Genomic DNA, 13,550 nt, shown 5'->3' on the forward strand with positions numbered 1-13,550 from the left:
TTTAAATGGTTTCATGTTTAGCCTTTTGTAAATCATTAATAAATACAGATTTTTTCAACGGTGCAGGCTTGACGTGTTGTCTTTTGTCACTATCAAAAATTGTGTTAGTTGTACTTTACTTGAGCATTTAAATTTTATAATACTTTATACTTGCTAAATTATGAATTTTTTTTTATAAAATGTTCGACATTCTATACTATGACTTTTCATGACATTTTTGACATACTATACCATAACGTTTTTTTCATACAATTTTCAACATACTATTACTGTTTTTTTCATTCAATTTTCGACATGCTATACTATGACGTTTTTTTTCATGAAATTTTCAACATGCTAAACTATGACTTTTTTTCATAAACTTTTCCACATACTATATTATGACTTTTTTTAATGACATTTTTGACAAACTGACTTTTTTTTCATGAAATTTTCCACATACTATATTATGACTTTTTTTAATGACATTTTTGACAAACTGACTTTTTTTTCATGAAATTTTCAACATGCTAGATTATGACTTTTTTTCATGAAATTTTCGACAAACTATACTATGACCGTTTTTTTTTCCATTAAATTTTTCTACATACTATGACTTTTTTTTCATGAAATTTTCCACATTCTATACTATGACATTTTTTAAATGAAATTTTCGGCACACTACTAAGACGTTTTTTTCATTAAATTTTCAACATACCATACTATGACTTTTTTTTCTATAAATTTTCAACATACTTTAATATGACTTTTTCATGAAATTTTCGACATACTATACTATGACTTTTTTTCATGAAATGTTCGACATACTATATGACTTTTTTTTCGCCACGGGTCACACCTGGATGGAATTATTAATTAGCCTACATTCCAGAACGGCACTACGTCATCCAGAGTAGACTCGCATGACCACGCGGTCACAGAGTAAACAGAGGAAGATGAAACATGAAAACAAACTACATCTACTTTACATAAACCGGTAATAATAACGCTGTGGGTTAGGGTATCTTTCATGTTGTTCATTCGATTTTCCTTTCATAAAACGGATATTAAAGAACAAAAAAATTTTTGTTATTTGATTTTTGTTTTAAAATACAAACATTTATATTGAAATAGAAGGCGTTAATAATCACACCTTCAGATCATGTACACACTTTAAATATGTGATTTCTGGCCGCTTACCACCAGATGTCAGGATGGCCGAGCGGTCTAAGGCGCTGCGTTCAGGTCGCAGTCTCCTCTGGAGGCGGGGGTTCGAATCCCCCTTCTGACAACATCTTTTTCTAGGGACACATTATGAATAACGGTGAAACAGCATTTACTTTTTGACTATTAATCAATTCCCTGCTACCTAAAACTTGCTAACATTACATTAGCATGTGTGAATAGGTGAATGAGGAGGACATTTTTTTTTTGAATTTTTTAGTATAGCCCACCAACTCTTAAATACTGTAGTTTAGTTCAATTACATTTCTGTATTCCTGTGTATCCTTACTATAATTGTGTGACTTATATGTATGCGTACCTTTGATCCAAAACATCGGTCCTGTTAATATTTTAGTTATTAATGAAACAATTTAAATAAAACACCTATACTGTGTGGAGTTTGTATTAAAAACACCTGCAAACTTCAAAGATCATATTTAGGGTCAGGTGGTTTGGTTTGTGATCCTTCCATTCACTGAAAAAACACAGAAAGGTTCACAGAAGTCTTGTAATTTACACTTTTTACATTCGTAACAAGTAAAAACTGCTAAAACAGCAATGGTAAGTTGGGTTTGACAGCCATTACTGTACCTCACATACTGTAATGTTAGTTTCCCAATTGGTAAAACTCCAATGTAAACAGACACCACTTAATACTGGTTGAATGGTTAGGGATGCATGATGTAGCGTCCACACGACTTACTGTGAACAATCAATCATGGCTTAACAGCGCTCTCTAGTGGTGAAACATGAATTTGAATTTCTATAGGGGTCATTTCAGGACTTCTCAGTTTTCCCACACCCCTAAATGAACATCTGTCCCACTACTAGTTAAGACAACAAATTATGTGAGAGCAAAATAAGTATCAATAAAGATTTAATTGTTTTTTTTCCATTCAACTCAAAATGTAATCAACAGAAGGCACTAACTGTAAAGGTTCAAACAAAACTCTTTTTTTTTTTAAATCTGGAAAAATGTAGTCACTAAAACTCAAAATTAACAAAGTAGACGTATTTACAAATGTCCTATAAAATGTGTAAATTAAAATTAATCAAACAAAATGTCTGCTTGGCTACATTACATTCAGTTCACCTTGCTAAAACAAACACTGCAGCTCTTACTGTCCGACTTCATCTTTTCTTTTTTAAACATAAAACACTCTAAACAGTAAAAAAATCTGAACATCCATCAACATTATTAATGTAAAAAGTATAAGGAGAGTGTATGAGGAGAACACCTAATTTAAATAAAACAGTTCACTAACTCAGATTTCTTTCGCTTTTAAGGAACATGGTGCTACTGACTTACAAATCTTCTATACTAAGTCAACAAAACAAAACAAATCTGTTTCACCATAAATACATTTACATAATAACACAGTAACTCACTCTGAAAGTGCTGAGGCTCAACGTTTAGCCAAAACATCCAACAAGTAGCACCTCACTTGGATTAATGTTACGCAGAGTGATTGGGAATTGCTGTAAAGTCGCTGCTCATTTTAGTGACAAGATACAACCAGACTGCCTTCACATTAGAAAACCTGTAACAGAAGAGAACAAAAACAAAGTTACTGTACATTACTGCCAGTTATTTTTCAGGAATTGCTGGAAATGCTCATCTAATAAAGGGTTATACCTACTGTACATATGTTATGGGAATGTGTTACTATTCAAAGGTTTTGGATTGATGTATTCCAGAAAACTTGTGTTGTGCCAAAAGTTTGTATTTAGCCTGATCCCTACTACTGTACAATATACAACAATAATAAAGGCATGGAATTTCATCATTTTAGGGGCAAGGCTACTTGGACTTTGGTGTTGAAGTGAAATTGTTTCCGAGTTCTACTGCGGACACGAAATAAACTGTTTTTGGCCAAAATTTCAAAAATGTTCTTCTTACCCCCAAAAGGCACAACTAGACCACACTGTCAACCATCATACCAAATTTGAAGTTCCTAAGTTGAATAGTATCCGAGTTCTGCTCCAGAAACGAAAATGGGACACGCAAACGGACCGAAGGACGGACGGTGGACGCGTCAAGTTTCGTCACCTAGAGATATTCTCATTACACTTTTCTCGAGAAGAAAAACAAGAATATTTTAGTAAAATGTAACTCGTGCTCTGGCACAAAGGTTAAATCCACTGTGAAAAACAGTAATTCTGAACTTTTGAAGCACCTGGGCAAGCAACATGCCTGCACGAAGACCCACGCAAATCTGAAGTCATTCAAGCCTACATACAAAGCTACATTTACAAAAAGGAAAAAATGAAAGACTAAAAATTCACAATGAAGGAAGCCAATCCTCAATTTTGAAATTAATGAAAGCCAATGGCTAAATGTTGGCAGCAAAGCATCTTCCAGCAGTCTATAGTGATCAACATACACTTTCACTTGATGCCAATAAACAAAATGTATTTAAAATATTGTCTTACATTGACAATGTGATCCAGAAACGAGGCTAAGAGGCATCTTCCCCTCTGCTTCATCAGTAGACTCAACATAGAGATCTGACTTCCTGTCGGAGCCTTCATCTTCCTGGCCAGGCTCTTCCTCACTGTTAGGGCTACGAGGAGCTGCTTTACAGGGGCTCTGTTCCTGGAACCTGAATGTATCAGAAATAAGGTTCCATTTTATGTATTTAACTTGAAAATGTACACACTTTTTATTTTTCTTGTTTTGGCAACAAACTTGTGATTTTCTTTTCTGATATTACAGATTTTTGCTGAAAAATACCCATATTTTAAAAAGTTTAAACAGATTTCCAAAGCATTCAAAAATAATTTCCTGTTGCAAGAAGTGATTTTTCAAGTTTATAGTTGACAGTGTCTTCTGATGGTGAAGACAATCTATTAAATGCTCAATTTAGAACTGAATTTTTTGGAGCCCCAGGGAAGATGTATTTTTGTAGGCCAACTAGGAAGTTAGCATCGCCCTAGGTTCCCTCGACAAAAAGCCAATTGGATTTTTCCATTGGGTTTTGGATTATTGCCAAAAATAAGATCTGTGGCAAACACACATTTATGATACTTACATACTTACTAAAAGCTAACACCAGGCTATAAACGAACTACACCACAGTTGCATGAGTGTGAGTATGCACAACAAAGCTGTAAAAGTGAACGAGGCGGCGTGATGACGCTTAGTTGTCTCATTTAGGAACTTGTTAGCAACCATCTTTTTTAAGACATATATAGGATTCAAAATTCACGAGTGGGATATTCACGCATTTTATATTGTAGAACAAAATGTTAAAATCTCTTAAGCTTGTGTTAACCACAGACCTTAGTTCAGGCATCTCACTAAAAACCCATTTCCAAAAAACATTTGACTTTGAGACAAGGGAACCGGAAGTGTAAACATGGTAATTAATTTCCGGGTTTTAAGACTCATTCCTGTAGCACTCAATACAAGTATAATAAAGACATAAATACAAAGTGATAAGAGCCTACCTCAGTCCTAGCATGATGTCTATATAATTGGCATGTCCGGCATCGACCAGCTCCTTGGCAACATGGACGCCATCTGCCAGAATATCCACCTTCCAGTGTGTGTTTGACACAAACTCTCTGAAGAAGATCTGGAGGTTCTTCTGGTACAAACACTGCTGGAAAAAGACTCCTGCTCCATCGGTCCACTGTCCATCCACTCCAACTGGTTTCACCCCTCTCAGAATGCAGGGGTACGTCACCTTTGGGAGGTCCGTTATGTCCTCAGGAAGCCTCTTCAGCTTGGAGCAGTCTTTGTATGGGATGCATTCGCAGTGGCCATAATCCACCAGGTTTAGGACCGCTGTGGTGTCGGCATGTACGATTTCAGCCCTGCACCATTTATTCTTGGTGTCTGAATTCAACAGGCAGCAGGTGCCAGGGACGAGGTGGGCTTCAGGAAGAGGAGACATCTGCCCAGGGAGGTTGTCCAACATCATTGACACTTTGTTCATGACGAGAAGCAAGTCCTCCAGAACAACACAAAACTCAAACGGAGTCATCACTGCAGAAGCAAATCCAGAATACGCTTTGTCTATATCAATAGGAGCAAAGACAAGTTGCTGAGGAGGGCTTGTGTCCAATTCTCCTTCTGCTTTCTTATTTTGGGTTTCGGTGGGTGACGGGATCGTCTCTGCATTCTGCTGCAGTGAGGTTGTGATCTGACGGATGAGGAACAGTCCATTCATGATTATTTCAACCTTCCACAGTTTATCAGCTTTTGAATAACATACAAACACCAGCTTGACTTCTTTGCCGATCATTGGTTTGAGAGTTTCAAACCACAATTCGTGAGCACCCTCTCCCTCACTGAACCCAAAGCAGTTCACCTTGCACAAAACTGCAAGGTGCGGGATTTCTGTCAGCTTGCTACACAGTCGTCGGATTGAGCCACTTGGAATTTCTTCTGTTATTCCATGGTCCATGAGGAGGGCCTGGCATTTTTCCCGGCCTACATCTTGAACGACAGCCCTGTGCCACTGCTTGTCCTTGTCTACCTGAACTAAGCACCTCAGGCCTTGTTTGACGTCCTCTTCAGCCACCATTTCACACTTGTATAGGTTGTCAGCTATACAACTTTCCAATGAAGTAAGCAGTTCACTGGTCTTATTAAGTCTGACGTAAAAATTGCTGTTACTCAGGACCGACAGAACTGTACCACTCTCTGTGTCTTTAGCTTGAATAGGTATGATTGCATCTGCCCAATCAATTTTCGCTTTGACAGAGGATTTTGCGATTTTTCTTTGATTCTCCTTAAAATCTCCTTTGTCTCTGGTGGGTGCTCTTCTATGCTCTCCTAGTTTAGGTGACAGTTTGTCAGGTGTTGGTTTCAACATTAAGTTTTCACCATCAACAGTGGTTCTTTCGGATTTAGTCGTTTCATTCTCGCTCAGGTAGTTCTGCTTGCAGGATCTCACTTTCTCTTCCATTTCAGATGAATCCACAGGAGTTTCCTCTTCCTTTTCGGTTTCAGTGCTACTTTCAACAGCTGCTTCAAGTGCCGCTGGAAGACCAACCGCTCTGTCAAGAATCTCAACCTTGACTTCCCAATGAACTTCATGATGACGGACAAAATCAACCATGAGAGGCTTCTCCATTACAGCGTCAGTGAAAGCAGCATCATTTTCGTACGTGCTTGTGTCCAATAGAGAGCATGAAATGCTGAATCTTGGCTGAGAGAGACACTCCTTTGGTATAGAGTAGATCTTCTCCTTCCCCACGACTGCCGAGTTTCCATAGTCCACAAACTCAACTTTGAAACGGGAACTTCCTTCACAGTCCATCACAGCAGAACGATACAGAGCTCCATCTTCCTCATACTCAGCCAGAACAAGGTCATGGATTCTCAAAGATGGGGTAGCCTTCAAGGAATCTCTGAAGATACTTGAGTTGAGATCTTCACCCATTTTCAAGATGGCTGGTTCATCCTCCGACAGTTGAAGAAAAAAACTGTTGACCGAGTTGATGTGGGAGACGAAACACTTCTCCCTGAAATCTGCACTCACTTTCATGTCCGGCAAACACGAGAGCTGAGGGCTCTCCGATTCCTCCATATCTTGTGGTTGTTCTGTGTTTATGTTTGTATCTCGGTACTCTCTTTGTTGTTTTACGTCTGTGTTCTTGTTCTGAGCTTTCCCATGAGTATAGCTTTTTGTGTTTTCTTTCTTTTTGCGAGATGCACTCCAAATTTGAGTGCGTCTTGAGGCATTCAATGTGGGGAAACTTGAAAGCGGCCATTTACGTTGACTCTTGTATTGAATTGAAGTCTTTGTGCTTCCTGTGCGGAGAGTTTTAAGTTTTGTCTTTGTGCTGCTCATGTTAAAACTCACAACTGTCTTTGGTTTTGGTGAAAGACTGAGAATGAGCTCCTTTACCTTCTCATTAATGTTTACATCTCCATCAAACAGTTCAACATCAAATGAACCATCTTTGCTCTTTCCAACTATGACAGCCCTCACTTGCTTGTTGAGGATTGCACCATCAAGCCATTCTTTGACATCTGCATAGTGCTCTTCCTTGGACACTGAAGCAAGGTGGCATTTCACAGCCTGCATGGGTGTGTACAACAAATCAGCAGAGTCCCTGGGGATAGACATGACGTGGGTTCTCTCAGATATGTTTGAGTTTCCATAGTCCACAAAAAACACACTGAGGTGCAGAGGCGACTGAACAGGATGTGCCAAACCCCTGTACCATCTGCCATCAACGTATTTTGCCAGGAACAGCTTCTTAACAACTGGTCTCATACTGGCTTGCATCATTTTCTCACTCTCCTCTGAGATTTTCTTTTCGAGCTCTTCAATGATTTCAGTGTTTCTCTCAAGGTGGCAGTAGACCTCCCACTGACTGCTAACGTGAGTGACGTAGACTTGTTCTTCATTTCCAGGGTTTAGGTCATATGAAGAGTAGACGAAAGACTCGGGAAACACTGTTGACAGTTGCTTCGTTGAGATTGTCGCTTCTCTTGGCAGGCCCTGTTCCAAGAGCAAATCTGTTATGCTCTGTTGGGTTTTGGTGTTGTAGAGCTCCACAACATTGCACAGCTCTTTGTTTTCCACATTCAACTGTGAGACAACTTTACATCTTAGCCCGCTAGCGCTGTCGAGGATAAGATCTTTCAACGACTTACACACCTCCAGATTCCAATCCTCACTGTTGTTGGGGTCAGCAGGCTCGATTTGGTAGTAAAGGCTGCACCTGAAAGCTTGTCCTTCCAAAAAAACATATTCTGGCATTATTGCCTGAAGATTATGCTCCTTGATTTGGATGGTAAAGCCATAGTCAACCAACATCACTCGGGCATGACCGTTCTGTTTCTCTGTGATGAAGGCCCTGTACCATTTTCCATCTTGAGGTGACTTGGCGACACAACATGAATCCCCTGATTGGAGGGGAACTGTGTGAGTTGAGTAATATTGATTAACTTTATCCATCAGTTCCTCCAAAGCTGGACGCTTATCTAGAGGCTGGCACCAGAAATCTGATGGAGACTTGATGTTAGAGAAAGACACAGCAAAATTACACCCAGGCTTGATGCTTAAGGCTTTGAAGCTAGCGGGTGCTTGGGCCTTCTCAGTTTGATTTTTGGCTGTTTTCTCCTCCTCCTCACAATCCTTCAATTGCTCTGTATTCCCACTGATGTCTGATGTCACACCATTTCTTCTGCATCTTGTTTTTTCTGTCAAATCTGTGTTGTTTTGCACCGCAGGCTGTATGGTAATGTTGTTCCAATATGCAGCTTGTTTGGCAGAGATCAGGAGCTCAGTGACACTTTGCTTGTTGTCACTTCCCATGTCATGGAGATCAACAACAAATTTGTTTTTTTTCATTTGGACAACATGGACTAGCAGTGCTTTGTTTGACACAGCTCGTCTGAAAAAGTCAGAGGCGGTGCTTGTCCAGACATCATCCAACGGAAACACATTAACAAGAGTACAACAGAAGGCAAATGCTGATTTGCTGGCAAATGCCTCGGGTATCTTCTTGATCAACATGTGTGGCACTTTCTCAATGTTCCCAAAATCGATAAAAAGAACTTCAGATCCATGATCAAGAGTGTCTGTCACTACACCCCTGTAGAAATGCATGTCTTTTTCATAAACTGCACAACACAGTGTCCCAAGCTCAGGATTCAACAGCATGTCTTCATCCAGCTTCACTTGACTGAAGTTCTCTGTCATTTTTGTCATCATTTCTTCAAACTCATCATTGCGCTTATGTGTTCTGATCCAGAAGTGGCTTGGATTCTGGACATACTCGACATAGCCCACAAAGACAGAGTCTACATGCACCTCTTCTGCTTCCAGTGTTTTACTCAATGCTTCGCCCATGATTGTCTCATAGTTTAAATAGCCACACTGAGGTGACAAATCTTCTGCCTCAAAAACTGACTCCACCTTCATTCTAGGAAGCTCTTGAATGGGCTCTGGTGCCTTCATATCTTCAGCACCAATTACTGTGATAGAGTACAGGTGGTGTTTTTCGTCAAAACTACTGATCTCCACATCTAACACTCTTCCAAGCAAGCCTGCCTTGAGAAAACTCAACTGCTGAGTTTTGACCGCCTCATCCTGATCACCCAGGGAGGAGAGCGAGCATGGGAACGCCATGATGGGTGTTGAAAATGAGTCAGGTGGCAACCTGTGGACGTTCTCAACTTTGACAGATTCAAAGAATCCGTAGTCAATGAACAAAACTCGAAGTTGAGAGTTGACTGGGAGAAACTGCACAAAGCCTCTGTGCCATTTCCCATCTTTGCCTTTGACTGAGCACAGTAAACCCAGGTTTTCTGGTGTCTTCTGGTTGCGTTCTTTGGTTCGGCACTCATTAACTGCAGCCAGCTTCTTTGACATTTCCCAAAGATCTGTTTCCATACTGGTCATCTGACAGTAAAACAGCCCAGGGTGAACAGCAGCAGTTACATGCACTTTAGCACGTGTCCCACAACTTAATCTAGGCCCACAGAGAGAAAGTATGTCTTCGTATCCCTGCAAACAAGACGGTTTGAAGCTAAATTCTTGTCCCCTTGGCTTTTCAATGAGTAAGTCAGGAACTGGCTCTATGTTTTGTTTGAGTGGCACCTCTGTGAGCATCCCCACCAAGAGGAGGAAAGTATCTGTGTCCACATGCCTCCCAAACCCATGTCTGACAAGGTCAATGTTGATGTCAGGGGCTTCCAACAAGAGCACTTTATGGGGCAGAAGGGCTTGGATGTAACCTGTGACATTTCTTCCAATCAGGTTTGAGAAGTACCCCTCCACTACAGAATGAGAACAACCTTGAAGCAGCAGTACATTTGCAAGAAAGCCGCAAACTATCTTGGGAGGCAGGATGAACAGGTCGTTTGAACAGGAAGATATGTGTGCGATGTCGACACTCAAGACGTTACCATGATCTATGAGGAAAACATCAAACAAGTCCTCTTTTCGGTTCTGAACTCTTCCTCTGTACCAGCGGCCTGAAGTCAAATCTTCCACGAGGCAAAACTCTCCGATATCCACTGCAGCTTTAGTCTTTGGTATGTTCTGTATTTCGCCTTGCAAGATGTTATAGTCAAGATCACATATGGTAATGTATTGTCCCTGGAAGTGTATCAGGGTTGCTTCAGGGTTCCAGTCCAAGTGAGTTAACTTGAGGTCCACTGGCCAAAGGGCACATGGTGCAGATGGACCATACCTGCAAATTCAAGTAACTTGTTTTATTAACCTTGAAAAAGTGTTAATCATTTGATGAGGTTACGACGTCATTCATTCATTGTGTTTTAACCAACATGTGAAGCCGAGGGCAAATTTCCACATTTGTGGATAATAACGATTATTACTATTTAAGCACCAGGAGCTGCCCATTGTAAGACATATTTCAGAGCCTGGTGTGTAGAGCAAAACGAAACCCATGCTGTGTATAACTCCCCTAGTCACTATTCCCATTATAATTAAAGGGATAGTTTGGGTGTGTTGAAGTGGGGTTGTATGAGGTACTTATCCATAGTCAGTGAATTACTACAGTAGATGACGGTCGGCACGCAAAATGCACCTTAGCCACATAAAAGAAAGGCCCACCTAAAAAAACATATATATATATATATATATATATATATGTATATATATATATATATATATATATACTCTACAGTAAGCGGTAAATTGAGATTTCGGACACATGACTCATTATCATTTTGCGTCAGGTGTGGAGTAACACATCGGTAATTTTCACATATATAACATTTTTGAGGGCGCTATGTAGTGCAAAAACTTCACACAGAATTTGGACACTCAAATGCCACATGCCATAAATCCTACACACTGTACATACAGTATATAAACATGTATACATGTACATACTGTACATACTCATCCAGTCCATGTATATCCATTCAGTATTTATTTCTTAAACAGTTTAAAAGAGGAAAATATAACTAACATAAATAAGAATAATTTCACTTTTAAATGGGAGGCCAAATAACTGCTACACTAAAGTGTATGCCACCAACTCCGACTATGAAAATCTGTAAAGTAAATAACTACGAAATCACAACTTTATCTAATAGCTAAGCCGTCAACTTCTAAATCAGTCACTAAAACACAAAACATGCCTAAATTTGCTACATTATACTATAAGTAAGAACATGCCAGCATCACTTTATTGCCATTGATTTACTTACTTTTGATGGTCGGAGCGCAGCACTGACTGCATGGCTGCAGCATCAGCAACGGTCACATCCTATACAGAACCTGAAAGATAAATGCTGGTGATGATTAAATGTACTCACTGTCATTAAAACACACAAGATCAAAACCAACACTGATGTTGACCTTTACATACTAAGCCTTATTAAAGAAAAGCTTAAAGGTTCCATATTGTAAAAAGTTAGATTTTCATGTCCTTTATATTATAAAGCAGGTTCAAGTGATATATAAATACTGTTTAAGTATCAAAACACTCAATCCATGGAGAAATACACACAGCCCGTATTCAGAAACTGTGCATTTTAAACAAGCCGTTTGGATTTCTGTCCATTTGTGATGTCACAAATCTACAATATATAGACCATTTCACAGTTTTAAACATAAACATTCTAAATGTGTCCTAGTTTATTTCCTGTTGTAGTGTATGTAAATAACATCTGCTGACAGGAAGTAAACATGGACCCAAGCTGTTGCCTAGCAACGCAATTCCGTTGCAATTCTGTTGAAATGCATTAAAACGGAGCGTTTCAGACAGAGGGTAAATACAGGTATATTTAGGCTGACCGTATGAGGGAAATAATGTTTTTTTTTAACATTACAGCACGTAAACATGTTCTAGTAGAAACGCAAAAATACAAGTATGAACCTGAAAATAAGAACGATATGGGACCTTTAACTTTGACACATTATTTACATTTTATTTATTAATTTTTCCTGTTTAATGGTGTTTCTTTGGAAAGTTTTTGAGGGTCGAAGGATAAAGGTGACTTATATTGAACACATAAATAATAATAAATAAATATATAGGCCTATATTTAAAACAATGTCTGAATTGAGTATTCAGTAATATATTAATTTAAAATGTCAGAGATACTTACTTATACTCGTGCTTCAATTTTGTGGACTGTGCTACACAACTTTAAATCTCTGCAGCACCATTGCTATGTGCAAAAAAAAGGTTAACGTACAAATCTCTGGTTTAGTTTAGTTAACGTTATTGTACACAAGACATTGTACATATTGTACTTTACAAGAGTAAATACAATGCAAGTCACCACAGGTGTTATATTAATAATATATATTATATATAATTAAATTATGATTATACTTATATTATTATACTTATATTATATTACTTATTATAATTATAATATATTGTTTATATTATTATTATATAATATAAACAATATATATAATTAAATTATGATTATACTTATATTATTATACTTATATTATATTACTTATTATAATATATTGTTTATATTATTATATAATAATAATATAAACAATATATATAATTAAATTATGATTATACTTATATTATATTACTTATTATAATATATTATATATATTGTTTATATTATTATATAATAATAATATAAACAATATATATAATTAAATTATGATTATACTTATATTATTATACTTATATTATATTACTTATTATAATTATAATATATTATATTATATATATTGGTTATATTATTATTATATAATAATAATGTAAAAAATAATAAATACCCAAATTATATTTTATTCATATTGGTAGACTAGCTTTATTTAAATAACATGAAAATGCACAAATGTGAGGTTATTGTCTGATCTGCACGAGACTGTTTGATTTTAGCAATCTAGCTAACATAGCTAGCCACGCTACACGATGATGACGCTATCTAACTTCATACTTCAGAGTAACTGTTCGCCTCCATCATGGTCGGTTTTTATCTCAGATAACCGTCATTGAATAGAAGCACCGACATCTTTCTGTCTAACGTTTCCTCAACTCACATTCAAGACTGTTTCCTACCTTTTGTACCGCCTCATGTGAGCGACATGTCAAGTTAAAGTTGACGTTACTCAGGATGCTGCAACCAACAAGGAGGGAACAGCGAACTGGAGGAACTCTCGCGAGATTACAGTTAGGCTGTTCTCTACATTCATGGTTAGGATAGGTCAGAGGTCAGAGGTCAGCAACCTGTGGCTCTTTAGCTCCTCTCCAGTGGCTCCCTGTGGATGTTTTTTAAAATTTAGTGGAAATGAATAAATATTTTTTTTGTTTACATTTTTAATTTTATTTAACATTGTTGTAAGGCAAGGCAGCTTTATTTGTATAGCACATTTCAGCAACAGGGCAATTCAAAGTGCTTTACACAAACATTCAAGAACATTGCGACA

General features: G+C 37.9%; 1 protein-coding gene and 1 non-coding gene across 2 annotated transcripts; one reads left to right on the forward strand and one right to left on the reverse strand.

The window, feature by feature from the left end:
* The first annotated feature begins 1,187 nt into the window (after positions 1-1,187).
* trnal-cag lies at positions 1,188-1,270 on the forward strand. The gene has a single exon. It is a non-coding gene; the product is annotated as a tRNA-Leu (tRNA).
* A 423-nt stretch (positions 1,271-1,693) lies between these two features.
* Positions 1,694-13,385, reverse strand: tdrd15 (tudor domain containing 15). Its single transcript, XM_037751425.1, has 6 exons — positions 13,183-13,385; positions 11,351-11,420; positions 4,654-10,365; positions 3,637-3,806; positions 2,687-2,744; positions 1,694-2,649 (listed from the first exon to the last, which is right to left on the reverse strand). Exons 2-5 carry the CDS (start codon positions 11,380-11,382, stop codon positions 2,731-2,733), a joined length of 5,928 nt encoding a protein of 1,975 aa, XP_037607353.1. The 5' UTR covers positions 11,383-11,420; positions 13,183-13,385; the 3' UTR covers positions 1,694-2,649; positions 2,687-2,730.
* Positions 13,386-13,550: the final 165 nt, after the last annotated feature.

The sequence above is a fragment of the Sebastes umbrosus genome, chromosome 18, assembly GCF_015220745.1.
Source record: "Sebastes umbrosus isolate fSebUmb1 chromosome 18, fSebUmb1.pri, whole genome shotgun sequence".
Classification (NCBI taxonomy): domain Eukaryota; kingdom Metazoa; phylum Chordata; class Actinopteri; order Perciformes; family Sebastidae; genus Sebastes; species Sebastes umbrosus.

Excerpts from the sequence above, each read along its gene's own strand:
- tdrd15 (XM_037751425.1), bottom strand. The coding sequence starts at position 11,382 with ATGCAGTCAGTGCTGCGCTCCGACCATCAAAA. Across the intron at positions 10,366-11,350 it reads CTGCGCTCCGACCATCAAAA|GTATGGTCCATCTGCACCAT; the intron begins GTAAGTAAATCA and ends TTGAATTTGCAG. Across the intron at positions 3,807-4,653 it reads GACATCATGCTAGGACTGAG|GTTCCAGGAACAGAGCCCCT; the intron begins GTAGGCTCTTAT and ends TGATACATTCAG.